The following is a 22,730-nucleotide window of genomic DNA, read 5'->3' on the forward strand; positions in this document are numbered from 1 at the left end:
AACAATAGAAAATAATGACTAACCCTTAAAAGCACTACGTATACATTTCTGATATCTATGAAATTCATATTGGTATTCCAAAGACAAGGCATTTCCGACACAAGATCATTTATTGCAATGAATTTATTGCAAATACTGGAGAAAACTCTAAATCCTTCACAATCACAATGTTTTGGTCCCAAGGTCAACATTTTGAAACTACACAGAAGCAGGGAAAAAGGTTAATATGTGAAAAATAGTGTTACTACCAAGTGAAGTTGTGAATTGTTAGCTCTATGCTACATGAATATACCATAAACTCGACTACACAACTGCATAACACACACATTCCCTATTAACTGCAGCCGATAGCATAAAGACATAGAGCTAAACTCACACTGAGAAATGTAAGGAGAACCACCTCAAGAACTCAGTATTAATGGATTAGCTAGTGTTGAGGAACAGCCAGAGGAGGGTTAATAAATTTAAAGTGGAGACTATGATTTAGGTAAGTGATGTTTAATAAGTTCTAGGACTAGGAGGGAGAGGTATTCCCACAAACAGTTCACGGTCGTAACAATCATTCGCTTATGAGCCTTCAGAATTAAACAGCAACCTGCCAATAATGACGATACGTGGGCTGCAAACACAGTGGTCATGATCCGTAAAATTGTGCATTCAACATATAAGCAAAATACATTTGATTTACAAGTGTAAACGTATACATAAATTAAGTGGTTTAGATCATTCCTATGATTTTATCAAACTATTACACTCATTTGAATAGAAATAGAGGGATATTGGCTATTTGCAAAAATATTCACCATTCACACTGTGGAAACATCAAACTAAGTATGATTTCTATAAGAAAATATGTAGTCAAGGGCTGTTCGCTATTTTCAGCTGTATTGCCTCTTGATTTAATACACCATTCCAGGTCACAGGAAAATATGTTTACATTTTTTAATAAATTCCTCTAGACAGGCACATTTGGTATTTCAAGCTATTCCTGACACATCTCACAACAAGGTGCTAGAGGCCCACATGGGGTTGGAAACACTGTAGTGGATCCGTTTCCGTGTCACAGAAGCATGACCTCGATACTGCAAACAAAAAAACTTTTTTTTTTTTTTTTTTTGCCTCATTTGTCTATGTACTTCCATCAACTTTCTTCATCATCGTCATCCAGGAGCTGCTCTGAACCAATGGAAACGGATGAAAACTGGTCCTCGAAATTCAGGAAAGGGTGGTTGTAATTTTTCTCAAGCATTTTCCTCCAGATTTTAACTGTGAAAAGAACAGATTAAAACCAATGGGTGAATCAAAATGCAGTGAGCAAAACATTCTTATACATTATTACATCAAAATATGTAAACAAATGATTAGCACTTTAATGATGCTTTCAAAAAGTCCTTCCATAAAAACTCAAGCGGATTTATCTATATTTGGCTAACGTGACATGGTAATGGACGTTTCGTTTCTGACACTCTCTGTAAGCAGTAGACCAATCACGACAGTCTGGGCCATCTGACCAATCAGAGCAGAGCAGTCTTGCGGAAAGGAGGGGTTTAGAGAGACTGAATCCTTTATCGAATCGTTTCAGACACTAGCTACGTTTACATGGACACCTTATGTTTCAATCAGAATGAATTAATTCTGATTGATGAATCCGAACGTAGTGTTTACATGAACAAGTCAAGTCATCTTCATTTATATAGCGCTTTTAACAATGTAGATTGTTTCAAAACAGCTTTACAGAGATAAACATATAATTTATGGTAACAGAGATCGTTTTGGCTTTATAGCGGTTCTTTAATAAAGTTATTTTATAAAGTTAAAGTTAGTTTTGATTGATTCGCTTCCGTCGCAACGATCATTTGTTATTAAATTAGGGTCCGCTAAGACGACACCATTCTCGCTACACAGACTTTAAACGCGAACCTGTGATAAACGCTGATGGCGTGCGTTCACATGCGCATTAAGAATTGGTTCTATAGTTATGTGCGTTTGATTATATGTGCGCAGGTTTGTAATTCCCTACAGACCAAGCCTAAACAAAGTACTGGTACCTTATAAAATTGACACTAAATAAAGTGTTCGGGTTGATTTGCTCGTTTATGTCACAAGCTTTTAATTGGAATGGCTCATGTCATGCGCACACTGCACAAATATAGACAATTCTGCTGTTTGCGCATACTATTCTAATTGCTTCTTTTCTCTGATTTCGGGTCCCAATTAGGAGACGACCAGCGCATAAACTGTTGTGCCATGTCGCTTATATTAATCAAGCAGTAAAAACGACCATTCCCGTCCCCAAAACAAAGAGTCTGTGGATGAGAGTCCCAAACAAGGACTGGTGGGACGTTGTCCTGCTCCACTTCAAAGATGATAAGTGGAAGGAGAATTTTAGAATAACACAACAGTCATTTATGATGCTTCATTCAACAACAGCTCGTTCCTTACGCCATTTTTACTTCACTGCACATGCGTAGTACTTTTCTGTTTCGTTTTCAGTCCGATCAAGTGTTTACATGTCCTCTCGATCGGATTACAAAAGGTTTAAACCACACCTTACAATCCAAATGAATCTGAACAGATCTGGCCAATTCATTCCGACTGACGTGGTTACATGTGACTTTTTTTTATTCTGATTGTGCTAGTAGTCCGATTACAGTCGGATTATTAGGGTCCATTTAAACACAGCTACTGTGTGAGAAGCAGTGATGCTGCAATGTATATTATGAAAATATTCAAGTGTTTTTTTTAACGTTGGATGCATGTCAACCTATTGTAGGAGACCTCCAAAACAAAATTAGGAACCTTTTAAATAACATAATTGGGGCAGTTTAATTTCACTGTGGCCCTAGTTAGTTAAGAAATGTGTCAGTTCCAGAGAATTCACATTTTCAGTTCTCATTTTAGAGAACTTTGAGCACACATTGTGTATAATAATCTAATTTCATCAATTTTGTGTAGATCTTAGACAAGGTCTGTACACATATCGTCAATCACTGATACAGTTTCACAAAAACTCTTGGGGCTATTCATGGCTGGCATCCCTATAAACAAAGCAAATAAGTTACACATTTACACATTTAACAGTTACGAGTATTTTAACAGAGTAGTTAACTAAGAGAATAATGAAACCGCAGTATTGCACGCAAAAGCAATGAATTCACACTATTTTTAGGTTTTTAATTAGGACGTACTGTACTCTGGCTCTTCTGTTCCAGAAGGTTCTCCCGACGGCGCCACCTCCTGTAGCTCCTCCTTCTGTTCCTGCGATTCTGTCTCTGGATTTGCAATCATCACCTCATATGCTTTCCTGGCCTCGGCTGATAACTCGATCATTTTGTGATAAAGGTCCTGTGGCCATGAAATAATTACATGTACAGAAATCAGCAAAATTCATTGAATTAATACAATCAGTTAAGTATAATGACTTATTTTAAATTTACAGTAATGCCACTTAAGATTCTTAACAAGAATCAACAATATTTACAACCATAAACTTCTAGTACTACTCACCTGTGCGCCATCGTAGTTAAAGATTCCCACCAAGCTGACGGGGACGGCTTTATTAACACAGCGGCCCAGCGCCTTTCTCGACAAGGCAAACACAAACGGGACGCCTTGATCCCGGCATGTGTCAATGATAGTGTGAAGAGCCTCATCTAGACCTCCTGCATTAAAACAACAGGCCATCAGTCAGCAACAACATACAAGCTGCAACATGAATTGAAATGTGAGTTTATGCCAAGTTCACGCTACCTTTGGACTGTATACGTTCGCAGTTGGGCGAGATGATAACGCACTTGACCTTCCTGAGTTTGAGGTGTTTCAGCACCTCTCGTAGGCCCATGACCAGCCTGCGCTTCATCCTGGCCTTCATGGGGTCTTTCTGATAAAGACGATCCTGAAACCTCACCAGCTCCTTCAGTAAGCTGCTCACACATTCATCTACATCTTTTCTAAGCACTTGGTTGCAGTAGCTGTAGAAATAGAAGAAAACTATGTTAACTACAAATTAATAATAATAATAATAATAATAATAATTATTATTATTACTACATTTATTTTCTTACATCACTTGAAAAGATGTAAATTTTAGGACCCAGACATTAATTTCATCATGTCTTCAAGTCTTTTTGGGAACATATCTTGCACATCTTTGAGAAACAAAACTATAACCTAGGGGTGGGCGATCTACCGGTAGAAACGATTAACGGGTAGAAATTTGTCAACCGGGAGATTTTGGACTATTGTCTCCATCGCGGTTACGCTTGTGTGACGTTGCTGTGCTGTGCGTGTCACAAAAGCTTAACGTTTGCATGCGATTTTAACCATTATGTGATTTTTTTTGAGTTATTTTTGACGCTTTATTGGCCTTTATTGGTTAAATACTCTCACAAAATGCCTGTCTTCACAAGTATCCTAGTAAACACAGTAATTTATGCCTTAAGTGAACGTAAACAGTTGCGAAAGGAAACACGTGTAACATTATAATGGATTCGGGCAGCCCTTAAAGTGACAGAAGCCTAATATTCCTGCTGTCTGTCATTCATGTTAATCAAACAACAAAAGAGAAAATCACTCACCGCTCTTGACTTTTTGTAATTTTAATCAGAACAATGTATATTTGATTTACAAATTGAATACCACGCAGTTTTTTTTTTTATACATTTGATAACTTTATACAATTTATGTAGCATTTCTTGTTTAGCGCTTGCATTTTTTCAATATTTTAGTTGGGTCTTTGTTATTTTGTGAAAAAAAAAAAAAAGGCCTATTGCCTGTAATTCATTTATTTGTTCTTATTTTATCAATGAATGTTTGCATGTCTTCAGTAAGCTTAAGTTATTTATTTAGGTTAGTATTAGTTTGTGATATTGACACTGGTGACAAGAATTATGAAATTATGTCTATGGTATCTACATTTTTTATATTACAAAAACCTTACTTCATTGTGACTCTATCGTTGTGATATATATATCGTTATAGTGTAATAAAAAAACTAATATTGTGATAAGATTTTAGTCATATCGCCCATCCCTACTATAACCAAAACATAACATTGATTTTCTTACTCTCTGAACTTCCTGCTGTGGATTTTGGGAAGATTGGGATTGGAATTGGGATTCCAGGATTTTAGTGTTGCATTTTCTGACACACCGTCATCCAACTTGTGATCAGATGGCGAACCAGGCTGGTCACACTCTGACTCCTCAGTACCAACGAGTCCAGGGTTCTCATCTATATCTGATACAGATTGTGAACATACTTCCATAGTTTTCATACTTGTGAGAAGATGCTGATCATTGTCAGGCAGGCTTGTTTCAGAAGGATTCTCACTATTACTAGTTTCCTTTTCAGCAGCCTCAGTGGACACTCGGGCCGGGTCTCTCTCCTCCAGCAGGCGGTTCTGTTTTCTCTCCTCTCTCTCCCGAAGAATGACCTCAATTGTTCAAAATGCAAAACATCTTTTAGAATGCTTATCAAAAACAGAGAGATTCAACAGTTTCAAAAACCACAATAAAAAAAAATCTTTTTTTAAAAGGTGTGTGATTTCTGCACTAATAGCAGCACCAAATATAAATGATAATTCTGTTTGACGACACCAGTGGCACAGAAATGACACACTGCACCTTTAAATGGACACTGGACTCACTCTTTTGAGAGGTGTTGGTTTTTTCGCCTTGGGAACTTCTCGCTGTTTTCCCTTCTTCACTAAGGGACAAGTGGAGTCCAGCGGGTTGTGCGGTGTTTTCTCTTGCTGCCATTGCTTTTTCTGAACTGAAGTTTCTTTGTGGACTACAGGTAGAGCTCCTCCAACTAACACATCGGCAATATTATTTGTTATATTCGACGTGGTGACTAACATCATGGTGACCTACAAAGTCTTTAAGCAGGGGTGCCCAATCCTGCTCCTGCCGATCGACTGTCCTGCACAGTTCATCTCCAACCCTAATCAAACACACCTGAAGCAACCAATTAAGGTCTTCAGGATCACTTGAAAATTAAAGGCAGGTGTGTTTGATTAGGGTTGGAGATGAACTGTGCAGGACAGTCGATCGGCAGGAGCAGGATTGGGCACCCCTGCTTTAAAGGGTTAGTTCGCCCAAGAATGAAAATTCTGCCAACATTTACTCACCCTCATGTCAATCCAAACCTGTTTGACTTTTGTAAATCTTCAAAACACAATTGAAGATATTTTTAATTAAATCTGAGAGATTTCTGTCCCTCCATTGAAAGTTTATTCACCCAGAACTCTTGACGCTTCAAAACGTTCATAAAGAGAAAGGGAAAGTAATCCATATGAATTGAGCGGTTTAATTCAAGTCTTCTGAAGAGACATGATCAATTTATATGAACAGATTTTAACTCAGGCTTTTATTCACATATAAACATTGATCAGCAAATGTACATAGAGCAGAGTGCTCAAATTTGGTAAAATGGAAGCTCAAATGTGCTCGCTTGATGCACGAGAACCAATGAGGTTCATTCTCGCGTCACGCCAGCTCATTTGAGCTTTTGCCAGAACCAATGAGGTTTGTTCTTGCAGGTAAAGCAAGTGCGGTTGAGCTTCTGTTTGCTTGCTGATCAATGGCTGCATCCGAAATCGCATACTTCCCTATTATTTAGTAGGCGAAAAACAGTATGTGACAAAATAAGTATGTCCGAATTCACAGAACTCATAAAAGAGTAGGCAAAAAGTACCCGGATGACCAACTACTTCTGGCGAGATTCTGAAGAGTGCATCCAATGGACAGTTTACTATCCCATGAGGCCACGGGAGAGGATTTGTAAATGGCAGTGAAGCGGCATAACTGACACTGGTAGGTCACATGATAATGACAACATGGCGAATGTAGTACGTCAGTATTACATTCATACTATATAGAACATACTTTTTTAGCAGTCATGAAGTAATTACGTATTCAAAATAAGTACCTACTTAAGAGAGTATGAGATTTTGGACGCAGCCAAAGTTTATATGTGAATAAAAGCCTAAATTATTGTTTTGGGTGAATATACTTTCAATGGAGGGACAGAAATCTCTCAGATTTCATTATAAATATCTTGATTTGTGTTTCGAGGATTGAACAAAGTTCTTATGGGTTTGCAACAACGAGCAAATGATGACAGAATAAAATTTTTTGGGTGAACTATCCCTTTAAATGCATTACACCACCAGAAAAAATAAATAAATTAGTGTATCCACTTATATTTCTTACCTGAAAGTGTTACTGGTCGCTGATCCTGTTTGGATTTTTGAGACTGTTGCTTCTGCTCAAGAAATGCCAGCATGTTTCCAAGGTCAAGCTGTACAGGAACCTTTGACTTTTTCTGACTAGTCTGATGAGATAAGATGGGATAAGAATCAATTACAATGTGCGACCGTCTCATTTTTCAGAAAAATCATTTAGTGATTAATTTTACATTGCATGGTATTGTCAAGTTCAATCAGATTTAACAGTACAACCTTATACATGATGGACAGAGTGTTTTGTTTTGATAGGGTTTAAAAATTGCACTGGAAACGGACACCAACCTGTGTTTTCTTAGCGTCACCGGAGGCAGAAGCAGGTGTAGTGGCTTTGTGTTTTATCCCAGGGTGTAGAGACAATCGCTCTTTTTGTGCTTCTGAATGTCCTTTGAGTTCCTGAATCAATGTAATTCCAGATGATACAATAAAGCATTTGCATATCAAACATTTTATTTGAACTGTTGGCATCACAATGTGCTTAGGCCAAAAGAGTAAACTCACAAATGCAAGCGACAGGTCTGGAAACTCCTCTTCATCCTACAAAAACAACACTTAGATAATCACCATTATGCTTCTATGCAGGTTAACGATCAAACATAAGAAAATTAAGGGCGAAAAAGAGCAATATTTCAACAATTAAAATTTAAAAGAAATATTATCAAAGTGCAAACCGGTGGGGGAAAAAAAGTTTCTAAAACCAATGTATACCAGTTATTTTAGTATTATTTATATATACCATTATAGTACCTTTGTTTTTTGTTCTATACACCTTTAATAAATTACATTTTAGTTTTAGTAATTTTAGTACATCATCTTGAACTTATTTCAGTTAGTTTTTTCAAGGCAAGGCATCTTTTTTAAGTTTTTCATCTAATGTTAATATTTTATTTCAGCTTTATTCATTTTTATTTATTTATTATTATTTAATAGTTTGAGTCAATAATGACACTGATTTAAACACCAGTCACCAATTACATACAACTTAAACATAAAAAATTCTAAAATCTAATTTCAGAAAATATCATATGATGTGACATGATACAATATTCTGTAGTCTTTACCTCAAACTTCGGTGGCTCCTGCTGTATCAGATGTTCCTCTAGTGTCTCTTCTGTGTTCTCAGATACGGTTTTGGATTTCTTCTTTTTCTTCCTCCTCTTCTTCTCTGTTTTCTGCTCTACTTGCTGTGTGGATAAATCCTCCTAGACACAGAAAATTTGTGCAAATCGTGTCCATTTTGTATAGTACATGCTCAAAATGCTGATGGACAGTGCAGCAGTTTACCTGGGAAGATGTGTTGGCTTTGGGGATTTTCTGGATAACTCTGGGAGGCTGAGAGGCGATGTTTGCCCAGGAGTGAGCAGAAGATCCAGTGGGATTGGATATTGCACTATCCTGATCTAAATCAGATTGGATTAAAAAAAATATGATCCATTTAATTCCTTTAATATCGAACTTAAATATCTCATTTAAAAAGATTCACAACCCATTTCCGAAATATGATATATTTCCCATTGAGATGAAATATTTCCCACTAAATATTCAATTTATTTATTTTCCTTGAAATAACATTAAGTTAGCATGAAACAGAAGTTTGCGGTGTTTTCTTCCCTATTGTTACATATATATTAGAGTGGCTTCTCAAAGCAAGAAAACACATCATCAGAGAACAGAAGAGATGTCACTGCAAGTGGGAGGAGTTTTGATTAAAGATTACAAGGGCTGCAATATTCCATAAAAAAATAAGAATGGTCAATTTTGATTTCATGGTGAATTTAAGGAAATAAATAGGGACCATTTTGATTTCTGAAGCATGTTTGCACATCTTTACCTGCTTTGACAGCTAATGACATGTCACACTTTCCACTGGACGGGACTTGCTGTGCAGACTTGGTTCTTCGTTTCGGTACATTCTAACAAAAAAACATTGCCAAGCTTCAGTGAGACCGTGAAGTTGTTAGAAAACTTGTGCTTTAACAGAACAATGTGTTCTTTGGCTCAAACCATCATCCATGATAGTTACCTTACAAATGAGTGCTGGTGAACTCTGACGCTCTGCTGGCACGACTGCACTAGAACATACTGTTGGCTCCTGGTGCAGGGAAGCTGCTGTATGGTTGCTTGGTGTGATATCACCCAATTCCGGGAAATCAGCAAGTTTCATTTCAAATGTGCTACTACATGTAATGGCCGATTTGGCTCTCTCGGAGGGGTTTGGGGAAGGTTTGGTCCCTCTGTAACCTGGGAACAGAATCAAATTGATTACGATTTAATCAGGAAATTATTATCAAAAGGCTTCTTGAAAAGAATTAGCACCTCTGTCTGTTGATCTCCTGCTAAGTCTTTTGTCCTGAGAGGAAGGCTCAGCTCTGCTGTCCTTCAACATCTGAAAGATCGAAAAACTTCATTAGGCTTTTAAATGCGCAACAGTACAAAGATGCAAATCATCCAAATGGCCATACTAGAATCAGACCTTTACAGTTTGCTTGTTTGAGCCTTCTTTTAAACCACTGCGGGTTTTGAGATCAGCGCTCTTGTTGGTGTGAAAGCTGCTGTTGTAGCCGTGCATTCTCTGTGCCGCGTCATACTGATTGTCTACTGATCTCTGCCTTTTCTTGAACCAGTCCTCAGGTGATAACTGGCATGTGGTGTTTTTAGATGGAGTTCTGTGTGTAATAAAAGAAATCAAAATCATACTATTTTCATATGTATCATACTGTTATACTCCACTGCAATGTGATGTACAGTGGCCCCAAAATGCAGTTGGACAATTCAATCAAATGATATACAGTTTAAAATGAAGACAAGACATATCGTGATGCTGTCAAATTGTAGTGAAAAAGGGATAGTTCACCCAAAAATGAAAATTTTGTCATCATTTACTCGCCCTCAAGCCGTTTCAAACTCATAAGACTTATCTTTGAATAAGTATCTTCTAAACAATTTAAATTGATGGTTCACCCAAAAATGAAAATTCTGTCATTAATTACTCACCCTCATGTCGTTCCAAACCCGTAAGACTTAAGTTAATCTTCGGAACACAAATTAAGAACTTTTTTATGAAATCTGAGAGATTTATGTCCCTCCATTCACAGCTACGCAACTGAAACTTTGACGCTTCAAAAAGTTCATAATAAGATTGTAAAACTAATCCATATGAATTGAGTGGTTTCAAGACCAAATTTTCTGAAGAAACACAATCGCTTTATATGATGAACAGATTGAATTTAGGCTTTTATTCTCATAAACATTCATCAACTCACACATCAGTTGTGGTAAACGGAAGGTCAAGCATGTTCGCTTGATGTGCGAAAACCAATGAGGCTCATTCTCGTGTTATGCAGCACGTTTGAGCTTCTGCAAGAGGTTTGTTCTTGTGAGTCAAGCAGGTTTGATTGAGCTTCTGTTTATGGTTGCTGATCAATGTTTATATGTGAATTAAAGCCTAAATTCTATCTGTTCATCATATAAAGCGATCGAGTCTCTTCAGACAATTTGGACTAAACCGCTCAATTCATATGGATTAGTTTTAAGAATTCTTTATGAACTTTTTGAAGCTTGAAAGTTGTAGTTGTGTAGCAGTCAATGGAAGGACAGAAAACTTTCAGATTTCATGAAAAAGATCTTCATTTGTGTTCTGAAGATGAACGAAAGTCTTAAGGGTTTGGAATGTCATGAGGGTGAGTAAATGATGACAGAATTTTCATTTTTTGGGTGAACTATCCCTTTAAGACATTTGTAATGAAACCTGAGAGGTTTCTGTCCCTTCATTGAAAGTCCAGGTAACCAAAATGTACAAGATCTAAAATGGCCATAAAGACATTTTAAAATGAATCAAGGTACTTTAATTAAAGTCTTGTGAAAAGATACGATCGCTTTATATGATGAACAAAACAAAAAGACAAAAAAGAAAAAAAAACACTTGATTAATATGGATTCATATTATGACGCCTTTTTGAATCTTCTAAGTTTGGCTACCTGGACTAATGATGAAGTACACCGGTGGTTACTTTGATAGAACACATATGAGACCTTTCAAAATGGCACAGGAAGCCATATCGTGGCCACGAATTAAGAACTGATTCCCACAAACTCATGGCCATGTTTTAGGTAAATCTGGGTCATACTGTATGAATTCATTCCCTAGTTTTAATTTAGTTAAATTGTGGCTGGGATTTCCCCAAAGCACTTATTTGATAGTTTAATATATTATGCAATGCAATGCAATTTCAATTAAATATCAATTACATTTTTAGTATCTCAGTCTTTTGGGGGCACTGCATGTGCTTATTTGGGAAAAAAATATTATGTTGATGAATCATATTTCTCAATGCTGGCCTGCTTTGACTGGAAAATAAAGACAGGTGCCACATACAATCACTTATTACCTTTTTAAATGATCCTCCATTTTGTCTTGCTGTGGAAGGCTATGAATCAAACAACTTCAGAGGATCAACAACTCCAGCCTTCATTGTCTGTGAACACAGAGACAGGTTCAAAGAACAGATGGGTGATAAGACAACACGCACGAGCTGAAACATGTAACGTTAGTGCACAAATCTGCGTTTAAACAAACGATGCTGAATCCATGACAAATAATGACGCAGCAAACCGAAGTTAAAGACTACACCACTCAGTAAACAGTATTATGTCATAATCCACTCAATCAAAGTCACATTCGGTTAAAAATACGGTTTAATATTTGCTTACTTTAACAGTTCATCGGTAAAGGTATATTTTAGAATGACTGTTGCCGTAATGGAGATGTACTGGATCGGTTAGCAGTCAGATGTACTGAAGTGAACATCATGCAAACTTTGATTCAAACTTAGATATTGCCTTACATGTCAAATAACATGTAGCAGAAGGTGAGCGTGACGCGTGTTTAGCTGTCGACATCTTTCAGCAGCTCTTTTGTGTCGGCTTCACCAACATATGGGATTTCTAGATAGCAGCTAGCTCGTTTAGACATCTTTCTGCGCTAATGTCAACACAGTCATGATGATAAGCTAACGTTTATGGAAAACCAACAAATAGTAAGATCTTTCATACCTTCCGGCCTTTAACAAACTCCATTTTAAAAAGACGTAGTCCGTTCGGCTCAGATGTAAAACTGGTAGGCCAAATAATTAAAGATTAAGCTCAAAGTTGACAACAAGCTCAAGCGGTGCGGGAACTTTTATTTTGAAGGGTGGTCTGATACGACATTACTCAACACACTTGGTGGTTGCAACGGTTGCAATGTGTGATATTCAGCAGATAAATTAGTTGAACCTGTTTAACAATATGTACGTTAAAAAAAATAAAAAAAATAAACGTTCTTGTTCTGCGAGTTTTATCCAACGATAATCATTTTCTCAGCATCCAAAGTAAACCTAAGGAAAAAACAACCTTCATGGCATGTGCTATGCAAATTAATAAAAAAATTAAGATACATTTAAAATAATGTAATAGACAATCATCTTTATTGTTTTATGAATGTATGAATTGCATTCAGAAATATACACATTTTGATATATAAACACCTCTCTGTGTGTAAAATATAAAATTGTAATTCATATAAAACGGTGGCACTAGAGGCATAAACATCCATATCTGTTGACCTCTGTGTTGGGTTGTAAAAAAAAATACATTCATGAATTATTGTTTTACTATTTACAGTCTTTGTTATTTTTAACAGAAAAGTAAACATTTTCATAAGCATTACAGGTACATTGTATGTTTTTTTTTGTTGTTGTTGTTGTTGTAAACAAACACTATTTAAGAGGAACTTTCTTTAGTGGGCTTTAAGGCTTTCAACAAGGAAAAAGAGGTCTGACCCCCTGATGACACAATAGTGAATCCCAAAACTCTTGATCTCACGCCTCCTTCTGTCTCTTCAGCTGGTTCAGTAAAATCAGAGGGACTATAAAGAACACCGAACTGACTATAAAACATAATTCTGCTCCAGCCAACCAGTACACTGAAAAATAAAAATATTAATAATGTTATGATTTGCTGAGAACTGCAAAAAAAAAACAAAAAAAAAACAAAAAACAAAGACTGATATAAATTATATACAGTAATTGAAAGGGACATTTCATTGCAATTCTAAGTTATAGTTAGGGTTGTTCACGTAATCACTCAGTGTACATATGAAAAAAAGACATTTAATCTTTTTTTTTTTTGTTTACCTGTAGAAGTCACAATAGGGCCTAGTGCTCGAGCTAAAGCTCCAAGACTACGAAGGATTCCCATTACTGTTCCCTTCTGACTGGCTGAGCCTAAGACATCAACACAGACATTGTTAACACCATCACACATTCAAACTAACAGAAGTGTGAGAGATCATTACCATCCTTATTAAAGAGACAGTTCAAGAAATAAAAAATTCTTTCATCGTTTCCTCATTTTCATGTTGTTCTAAACCTGAGCGACATTTTCTTTTCTGTGGAACATAAAAAGAAAATATTTTGAGAAATGTCTAGTTTTTTTCTCTCGATACAATGGAAGTCAATGGTGGTAACCAAAACTTTGGTCACCATTTTTTTAAAATATCTTCTTTTTTGTACCACAGAAGAAAAAAGGTCAATTTTCAGTTTTTGGTGAACTATCCTTTTGAAGGGATAGTTCACAGAAAATGTTTAATTCTATTATTAATTACCCTGATGACGTTCCGAAACCGTAAGACTTTTGTTCATCTTCAGAAAATAAATGAAGATCTTTTTTGATGAAATATGAGAGCTTTCTGTCCCTCCATTGACAGCTATGCAACTACCACTTTGACACTTTAAAAAGTTCATAAATAGATCGTAAAACTAATCCAAATGAATTGAGAGGTTTAGTCCAAATTTCCTGAAGAGACTCGATCGCTTTATATGATGAACAGATTGAATTTAGGCTTTAATTCACATATGAACATTCATCAACTCACACATCAGTTGTGGTAAATCTCAAGCATGTTCGCTAGATGTGTGAAAACCAGTGAGGTCCATTCTCGTGTTACGCAGCATGTTTGAGCCTCTTCAAGAACGAATGATGTTCATTCTCATGTGTTACGCAGCACGTCTGAGCTTCCGCATTAACCAAAGAGGTTTGCTCTCGTACGTCAAGCAGGTTTGATTGAGCTTCTGTTTATGTTCGCTGATCAATGTTTATATGTGAATAAAAGCCTAAATTCAGTCTGTTCATCATATAAAGCGATCATGTCTCTTCAGAAAATTTTTGACTAAACCGCTTAATTCATATGGATTAGTTTTACGATCACTTTATGAACTTTTTGAAGCGTCAAAGTGTCAGTTGCGTAGCTTTTCAATGGAAGGACAGAAATCTCTCAGATTTCATCAAAAAGATCTTCATTTGTTTTCTGATCTGAAGATGAATGACGGGTTTCTTACGGGTTTGGAACATCATGAGGGTGAGTAATTAATGACAAATTTTCATTTTTGGGTGAATTATCCCTTTAAGTAATGACCTCTCAAAAAAAACTACAGAATGGATAAAATCTTAAGGCACTCAACAACAACATAAAAAAACCCCCACCATGTTCAGACACTTGTGTTGAAAGGCATGGAACAACAATAGCAGCAGCTGCAAGAATAAATACATTAATTATTACAAATTGAAATACTAATGCAAAAAAAAATAATGAATGATATTAATGCATTGGTATACTGACATAACTGATGCACAATTGCTTACCAAAAGAGTACAAAAATAAGCCTGAATAGAGTAGTGTCAAATTCCATGCTATTCCAATGAGCAAGAAGGCTGGTACAAGTGATATAATTGCCTGAAATACACAAACATGAAAACAAATATGTGCAGGCCTTTGAGTAGTTAATCATTAAAGTTCCATGAAAATTGCAAGAAAATTTGAATTGACTTGTGATCCAGTAATGCATGAAAGAGTTTACCACGCGAACAGTCTGGATCTGGTGACCTGGTTTGATCCTGCGGGCATATCCGCCCTGGATCACTGCCATGGTAATGCCGATGAAAAAGAACATCTTCCCCTGCTGCATGCTACAACAGAAGATGGCAGTGTCTGACTTTAAAAACCTCAGGCAAGACCACAGGGTTCAGCTGCTCAATGATACATGTATGTCACGGTTCTGATTAAGCAAAACATATCTCAGACTGCACATTGGTATATTGAAATCATATATTAACCTAGGGGCTGCTAACACTTTTCTTCGACCTTTGCTCAGTCACTTTCTTTCCCCCATTCTGGTTGTTTATGATTTATAATAAATTCTCCAAAACTTCCTGGTTCCTAATGCCTACATAAAAATAAACCTACAGGCTGTTTTTCTCAACTTCCTGGATCACATCTCTGAACTGAAAATCGATTAGTTAGATTTGCAACGAACGGTTTATCTGTTGAAGACAATGGCATGCTTTATGATGTTAGACTTTTCTTTGAATGCAGTAGCAGCACTAACCACAGCTTTTGTAGCCGTTTTGCAGAAGTTGTGACATTCAGCAATGTTGTGTTAGCTATAGATTCAGGCCTTACCTAGAAAACTGGAAGCGCTGATGTGTCAGAAAGCTCAAGGTGAATTCCAACCCAGAGAAGAGATATAGATATGTGAAGTAAACCAATCCAAGCACCTTCAGATTTTGCATTTCTATTGTGAAGAAAAGTCATCACAAAAAATGAACGTGACAGATCATTCGTTATTCAACCTGGTAGTTCAAGACTTCTCGGTTGGGTGAAACTTTATGCTCTCACTTTGTTCAGATGGTGGATTCTCTGTTCTTGTGACCGCAGTGAATTTGAAAAGTGCAACAGGGTGAAGAAGATCTCCAGATTGTTGAACACCTGAAGATTCTGATGTCCTCTGAGTCATGAAAAGCATTCATTACATTTAGAATTAAAGATAATGCTATAAACTATTACAACGAAGTTGAAGTCTATTCAGAAAGTGATTAAAGTTGCGATGTAATGGAAGTAGCACCAGATCTTTTCTTCCGTAATGTGACGTACATCTGAGTAAAGCCGATTAAAATGTAGGGTTGGGATTCGGTTCAATCCATCAGTTGTTGATTGGATGGAGGCAGATCTGAATGCAAGCGTACTAATAAACACATTAGTTTCTAGCGCAATTGTTTTACCGTTTACCGCACTTTGTTAAGTGGGTCAAACATCAGACACACTGCACTGCGGCTAATGAATTAAAGTCAAGCACATGCACAGAAAATAGACTTTCTTTCCAAGAAAAATTAATTTGGATAAAGTTGCTAATATATTGAAACAAATTAGGTTAAATATTTCAAGTTACATGCAAACATGCATCTATGAATAGTTCGCAATATGATCAATAAGATGTATTTAGAAAATAGATAGGGTGAATTTCCATTTCATGACAACTTTAAATGTTACCATCCCCTGGTTTCACAGACAATGCTTAAGCCTAGTCCCACACTAAAATGCATTATTGGGCTGTTTTAGCTGTTGCGCATCACACACATGACCAGCGTCGGCCAATAGTGAGCCTAAGTTCTGACGTACAACCCAGAAGCGCTGCGCTGTTACACTACGTGAACTCACTCAGAGGCCCACACAGAAGAAAAAGAACAGTTGAATAAAGTCGTTATTTTTGGGGGTTTTTGCGCACAAAAAGTATTCTCATCAACTGATAAACTTATGGTGGAGCCACTGTAGTCACTTGGACTATTTTAAAAATTGTCTTTTCTAACTTTCTGGGCCGGCAAGTTTCGATCCCTTAGAAGCCTATGGAGCAGTGATCCAGCTCTCAGATTTAATCAAAAATATCTTAATTTGTGTTCCGAATATGAACGAAAGTCTTACGGGGTTGGAACAACATGAGGGTGAGTAATTACTGACAGAATTTTTGGGTGAACTAACCATTTAATCTAAGCCCTGTCTGTGAAACCAGGCCTATACATATTAAAGCACATTTGAATAATGAGTTCACTGAGAATATTATACATGATATTATTACAATGTACCTGAAATGGCAAATTACATATCCCAATCATTATTTTAGTCACTAAATGATAGCTAATTATTAAAAGTTAGCCTCTGGTTTTAATTATTAAAAGTTAGCCTCTGGTTGTTGCATATTGTCACATTGCTGACCTTTTGTAAAGTCTCTGGCAGCATGAAGAAAATAAAAAGAAGGTCTGCCAAAGAAAAAAGGACAGCCAGCATGGCAGGGCCTTGATAAAACACCTCAGCGTCTTTGAGTCTCAGAGCAAAGTATGCTCCCATTAATGGACCCAATGTGAACCCCAAGGAGAAAGCAACACCAATCATTGCCTGACAACAGAAGAAAACAAACTCAATGAATCTTCAAGTCACTCAAAAGTTATAAGGTTAAAAATGTCAAATCTGCCCTGAAAGCATCAATTAATGAAGTTAATGACCGTAACTCACCATTCCCTTGTTTCTTGCTTTAGGGCAAGGCAGGTCCGCCACAACAGCAGTGCACAGGCTGACATTTCCTTTACAAATGCCCCCCACCACTCGAGACAGCAGAAACAGAGTAAAACTGTGAGAGAAAGCCCACAGAATGTAGGACGCCATGAGACCTACCTGAAAAACAAGGAGAACGTTACTTAGATCTACAAAAGGCTTTGAGTCATTGACATACATTAAAGTTAATATGTTAGCATTTCAGTCTCTCTTAATTAATACCCTATCTCAGAGTTCCCAAAACCGGGATTCATTTATTTGATTAATTTATTCATTTTATCAATTCAACCTGGGGCTTAAATAAATAATACAAATATATAAATGCATTTTTTTTATCCGTTTACCTGCATGTCATATGACCATTAACAAACACGAGAATCGTGAACAAGTGAATGTGTTGTTAAATTATGGAAATATTAACTTAAAGGGACACTCCACCCATTTGCACTAAGCTTTGCATTGTTAGAAACCCAGTCATACTATTGAATGGTCGTGCAACACTCTCTCATTTTCCCCTGAGACGGGAGAAATCCGTTATTTACCTCTTACACTTCCTCCCACAATGACGCAAAAATCGTCATTTTGCGTCATTGTCGGAGGAAGTGTAAGAGGGGGGGATTTCTGTTGAGACTACAAGCACTAGTTCCTCATCTTTCCCAGGGGGCGGGAACCGCTCACGCTACAGACCTATTACAGATCAGTGGGTGGGACTTTACTCTCTGAAACTGAAAGCAATATCCTCCATCTTGTTTGAAGCTAAGCTAACAGACGCTGTGGAGACAGATGTAAAGTTATGACAATAGCGGAGGGTACTCAATATGATATAGAAGAAGAGGATTTCGGAAGTCTGATGCTTGAATCAGGTGTTTGTGGCTACCTTTACAAGCCGCATTATAGCGAAGAGCAGCCGAGGCAGAAGACCTGCCTGCCGCGGACGAGGAGCCCAGACTGGCTCGAGTTAGGGCGGACTGGTGGCGCCGGTGATCTCACTATGCAACTACGAACACAGAGATAGAGTCCGTCTGCGGCAAAGAATTTCAACTATGACAATTTCGCCTGGATGAAATCTCTGAATCAGACGAGGACACGGACGTTTGTGTTGTGAACTATCCTAGTTTCGCACCGCATATGTTCTGACTGAACATCCCGGTACCATGCAATAATTCACCTTTTCGAAAGAAATAAAAACGAGGAGTAATGCACTAATGAGTTCGCCAACTAACTAGACATTTTGTGTGAAATGAATTTCAAGCTCTGGTGGTAGCTAGCCTTGTAGACGGAAGAGTGATTTCTCTTATAGGCAGATATGCGCTGTTCTGGATTAGTGGGAGTGGCTTGCGGAGCTGTGCAATGTGGTGCATTGTGGGAGTTGTTGTCTTTCATATAAATGCGTCCTGAAGTTATTTTTTGTCTTTCCTCGGTCACGAAGGCACCAAATTCAAAATTTATTTTACATTTCGACTACATATATGACCCACTTTCAATAAAAAACAATGTTCCTATGGGTGGAATGCCCCTTTAAAATCTCAGGGGCTACTTCCAAATAAATATTTTAGGTCAAAGGGGTTTGACTTACAAAAAATGTTGGGAATCCCTGCCCTATATTATCTAATTTTGTCAGTATGGTCTATACTCACAGTTGTTAACAGGAGCATTGGTTTTCTTCCATAATCATCTGAAAGAGCCCCAATAATGGGTGATGACAGAAATTGTAGAAAAGAGTAGAGAGAGCCTATCAGACCTAAGACACCAAAGAAGAAGATAATCAATGTACACGTCCTTAATTCAAAAGGTCAGTTCGAATTATGTGCTGCATTTAAAGAAGCCCTCAATATCAGCCAGAGTAGGCTATTGAAGTTACCTCCAAAAAGAACACTGTTATATTTTGTGTCCATAGGAACTCCAACTGCCCCTCTGAACCAGTCCACTACGCTCTGTAATGACTGATAAACGCCGTCCTGTAGAACACATGGGAAAAAAGTGATGCAGAGATTACAACATCAAAATCATATGCGAAAGCCATTTTATACACACATTTTTGTCATTTTCCATTCCAAATATCTAAAAAAAAATCTTAAATCAAGAAATGACTTAAGATATTAAGTATTGTTTTCTTAAACATTTTTTAAAATTAAGTGAATTTGTGCTTAAAACAGGAAAAAATCTGTCAGTATAGTAAGAAATGTTTTTTTCCCCATTTAAAATAAGTGCATTTTACCTCACTCATTCTTACCCTACTGACAGATATTTTTCACCTAATTTTTTAAAACATATCACCTGATTTTCAGATAACAAGTCATTTTGCTTCTCAAGTAAATATATCTTGATTCAAGAATGTTTACTAGAAAACAATAAAAATAATACTGAATAAGATTTTTTTTCCCCAGTTCACATTATTATGTTCCTATTCAACGGCTGCTTTTCCCCATCCAGTGGGGAAAAATTTAACCAAGTAAAACATATAACACATTAACTGGAATAGTTTAATGAGACCGTGCTACATTAAAAACGTGAATGAAGCCATTGTCAGTGTCATTTAATAAGAAAGAACAGCTCTGAGCTTGGAGCCTTTCCACAAACTAAACTATTTAATATTATAAAGTCCATTCATTCAGTATGCAATCACTTAAATCATCGCTGACTTTTGTACAGGAAATGCTCTGTTTCTTCAAAAGTTGGGGAAACATGTCCTGACTGGAATGCATTATGCACTGTCACACAGTCTACAGTTACATGCATGACTAATCTAGGTCAAATTACAGCAGCATTTCTTTTTGAATAGAGAGCCAGCCAAACACCTTTTGAGATTTTATAACAACAATATATCCGAATGATGATCTCACCCCAGTTTGACTGTAGTGGTCCAAGATGGAAGGGAGCAGTGGAAGTATTAATGTGAAACCCAGCAAGTCAAGCAGCAGAGCCAAGAAAACCATCCTGATGACTCTGGAAGAGTAAACGTCCTCAGATGTAGTTTTGTCACCTGCCATTTCTCCACTCCGGTTGGTTTTCTTTACAGCTGAGAACTCTTAAAGCATCTCCTGTGGCCACTGAACTGAATCACTGAACAAAAACCAAACAATGAACAACAGTATGTACTCCATTATTTGTTTTTGAAACTAAAGTACCAATAAGTGCACTGGTATGGTAAAGTTTTGGACATGATGGTACCATATGTTTTTGGGTATTCTTCAAAGTCATGCAAATATAATTTACAAATCATTCAGTCAGTAACATGGAATATATCTAAATACCTTGGTATTGTAATTTAATACCACCACTTTACATTTTACATTTTATTTATTCCCTTGCAAGGAAAGGTCAGCAGTCATACAGTCATTACAGAGTGCCTGCAGAGTGTGACAGCGAGTGGGGGGTATCCTTCATTCTTTATAGTTGTTCCTCACCCAAAGTTGTTTTCCCGAGGCTACATCAAGATACATCTTAGCCATAACTAACATATTGTTTAGATTTGTCTATCATACTTAATCATATTACACCCTTGAATGGAGACTCTCTGTCTCGGTCATACATTCAGTCACATTAACTTTTGTCCGGTCATATACAAGGACATGCACATACATAGGCTATATTAATAAGAATATGTATCGACACCACATTAATCTAATTATCATCATATTTCTAAGATTCTGTGAATATAATTAAGTGCAAACATAATAGAACATTAAATTTCTTCCACAAGGGTTAAGGTTTGGTTTATGGTTAGTTGGTTGTAATTATGCATTATTTATTGTTACTACTATAATAAGTGTAACAAGACACTGTAAAATAAAGTGTTACCAAAAAGTATTTAATAAATATTTCAGTGTCCTTGTTGTAATTGCACAAATAAGTAGGCTGGATAATATTAATTAACAACATGTTCTTACTATAGAATTGGGGTTTGGTTTATGGTTAGTTGCTTATAAATATGCAGTTTACTGTTACTACTAGTAAGTATATGTAACGTGTAACAAGGACACGGGAAAATTAAATGAAGTGTTACCAAAAAGCAATTAACAAATATTTCAGTGTTGTTGTTATTGCAAAAATAAGTACTGGATAATATTAACTGACAACACGTACTTACTTTAGGGTTAGGGTTTGGTTTATGATTAGTTGCTTGTAATTATGCATCATTTACCATTACTACTAGAGCAAGTACCCATGTTACACGTGTAATAAGGAAACTGTAAAATAAAGTGTTACCAAAAAGCATTTGATAAATATTTCAGTGTTCTTGTTGTAATTGCACAAATAAATACTGGCTAATATTAATTGACAGCACGTATTTACTTTAGGGTTAGGGTTTGGTTTGCAGTTAGTTGCTTGTAATTATGCATAATTTACTGTTACTAGTGCGTAACAAGTACGTGTAACAAGGATACTGTAAAATAAAGTGTTGCCAACAATTATTAAATAATATTTGATTGACTCTTAATTAATTGACGACTGATTTAAAAAACAACTTGCTATAACTTATTAAAAATTCATCATGCACCGGTCATATAAACATTTCACTCCAGTCTGCTTCTGCTTGAGAGTCCCCAGGAAAACAGTTGTCAAATCAACTCTAATAAATTCTAAGAGACTTGGCAGTTTGTAACTCATTTAAGTCGGATATTTTCTTCGTTTAACCTAGAGGGTACAGTTCAGTTGATATCTTACCTTGAGCTCGCAGTGCGCAATCAAAGTTCCCAGAAGATGCTGCTACTTCCACACACACTCCCCCATCATGAACACACACCAGGAAGCGCGAGCGCGGTGTCTTATTTCACCAGCTACGACAACCGTGACGTGTAGTGGGATGAGCACGAGCAATACTGCTGATTTCTGTTAAGTCAATTGAATGTAGGCACAAAAAAGTGTGCAAATGTTTACAAATGAGAGCTTGCCACACAATATAGATTCATGCAGACTGTATTATGAAGGTATAATAAGCATCACTGTAGGCATAAGCATCACAGTCCACGATGTGTTCCTCATCTGTCTGATCTGTCAGAACAGATGATCATAGGACATGCATTATCAATGAAAATAATACAAATCAATAAATTAATCATT

General features: G+C 36.8%; 2 protein-coding genes across 5 annotated transcripts; both read right to left on the reverse strand.

Annotated features, from left to right (window-relative positions):
• Nucleotides 1-105: 105 nt before the first annotated feature.
• On the reverse strand, nucleotides 106-12,462 carry LOC311083135 (selenocysteine insertion sequence-binding protein 2-like). 3 transcript variants are annotated; one of them, XM_084114453.1, is made up of 17 exons: nucleotides 12,299-12,462; nucleotides 11,635-11,721; nucleotides 9,720-9,912; nucleotides 9,563-9,632; nucleotides 9,270-9,487; nucleotides 9,078-9,159; nucleotides 8,531-8,646; nucleotides 8,308-8,448; nucleotides 7,748-7,783; nucleotides 7,532-7,642; nucleotides 7,215-7,335; nucleotides 5,648-5,811; nucleotides 5,067-5,434; nucleotides 3,751-3,971; nucleotides 3,508-3,662; nucleotides 3,189-3,345; nucleotides 106-1,266 (listed from the first exon to the last, which is right to left on the reverse strand). In XM_084114453.1, exons 2-17 carry the CDS (start codon nucleotides 11,652-11,654, stop codon nucleotides 1,142-1,144), a joined length of 2,298 nt encoding a protein of 765 aa, XP_083970579.1. In that variant the 5' UTR covers nucleotides 11,655-11,721; nucleotides 12,299-12,462; the 3' UTR covers nucleotides 106-1,141. The 3 variants fall into 3 exon arrangements, with proteins under 3 accessions (XP_083970579.1, XP_083970580.1, XP_083970581.1); XM_084114454.1 differs by having other exon boundaries at nucleotides 12,091-12,347; XM_084114455.1 differs by having other exon boundaries at nucleotides 11,957-12,340.
• Nucleotides 12,463-12,692: 230 nt separating this feature from the next.
• Nucleotides 12,693-22,473, reverse strand: LOC311083138 (major facilitator superfamily domain-containing protein 10-like). Of its 2 annotated transcripts, none has more exons than XM_084114458.1 (13): nucleotides 22,335-22,473; nucleotides 20,510-20,729; nucleotides 19,528-19,624; nucleotides 19,304-19,407; nucleotides 17,628-17,786; nucleotides 17,331-17,510; nucleotides 15,960-16,068; nucleotides 15,744-15,855; nucleotides 15,142-15,250; nucleotides 14,927-15,017; nucleotides 14,768-14,815; nucleotides 13,420-13,509; nucleotides 12,693-13,208 (listed from the first exon to the last, which is right to left on the reverse strand). In XM_084114458.1, the coding sequence occupies exons 2-13, from the start codon at nucleotides 20,654-20,656 to the stop codon at nucleotides 13,105-13,107; spliced, it is 1,350 nt and encodes a 449-aa protein (XP_083970584.1). In that variant the 5' UTR covers nucleotides 20,657-20,729; nucleotides 22,335-22,473; the 3' UTR covers nucleotides 12,693-13,104. The 2 variants fall into 2 exon arrangements, with proteins under 2 accessions (XP_083970584.1, XP_083970585.1); XM_084114459.1 differs by having other exon boundaries at nucleotides 20,510-20,707; nucleotides 22,335-22,411.
• Nucleotides 22,474-22,730: the final 257 nt, after the last annotated feature.

The sequence above is a fragment of the Abramis brama genome (genome assembly GCF_963993115.1).
Source record: "Abramis brama genome assembly, chromosome: 5".
NCBI classification, from domain to species: domain Eukaryota; kingdom Metazoa; phylum Chordata; class Actinopteri; order Cypriniformes; family Leuciscidae; genus Abramis; species Abramis brama.

What these genes read in the sequence shown, in the direction of transcription:
- LOC311083135 (XM_084114453.1), bottom strand. Translation starts at nt 11,654, where the DNA reads ATGGAGGATCATTTAAAAAG. An exon ending in ATGGAGGATCATTTAAAAAG is followed by an intron (nt 9,913 to 11,634) that starts GTAATAAGTGAT and finishes TATTACACACAG; the next exon opens with AACTCCATCTAAAAACACCA. An exon ending in CACAGCAGGAAGTTCAGAGA is followed by an intron (nt 3,972 to 5,066) that starts GTAAGAAAATCA and finishes CTATTTCTACAG; the next exon opens with CTACTGCAACCAAGTGCTTA.
- LOC311083138 (XM_084114458.1), bottom strand. Translation starts at nt 20,656, where the DNA reads ATGGCAGGTGACAAAACTACATCTGAGGACGTTTACTCTTCCAGAGTC. An exon ending in ACCACTACAGTCAAACTGGG is followed by an intron (nt 19,625 to 20,509) that starts GTGAGATCATCA and finishes TGTGTTCTACAG; the next exon opens with GACGGCGTTTATCAGTCATT. An exon ending in AAGCAAGAAACAAGGGAATG is followed by an intron (nt 17,511 to 17,627) that starts GTGAGTTACGGT and finishes TTCTGTTGTCAG; the next exon opens with GCAATGATTGGTGTTGCTTT.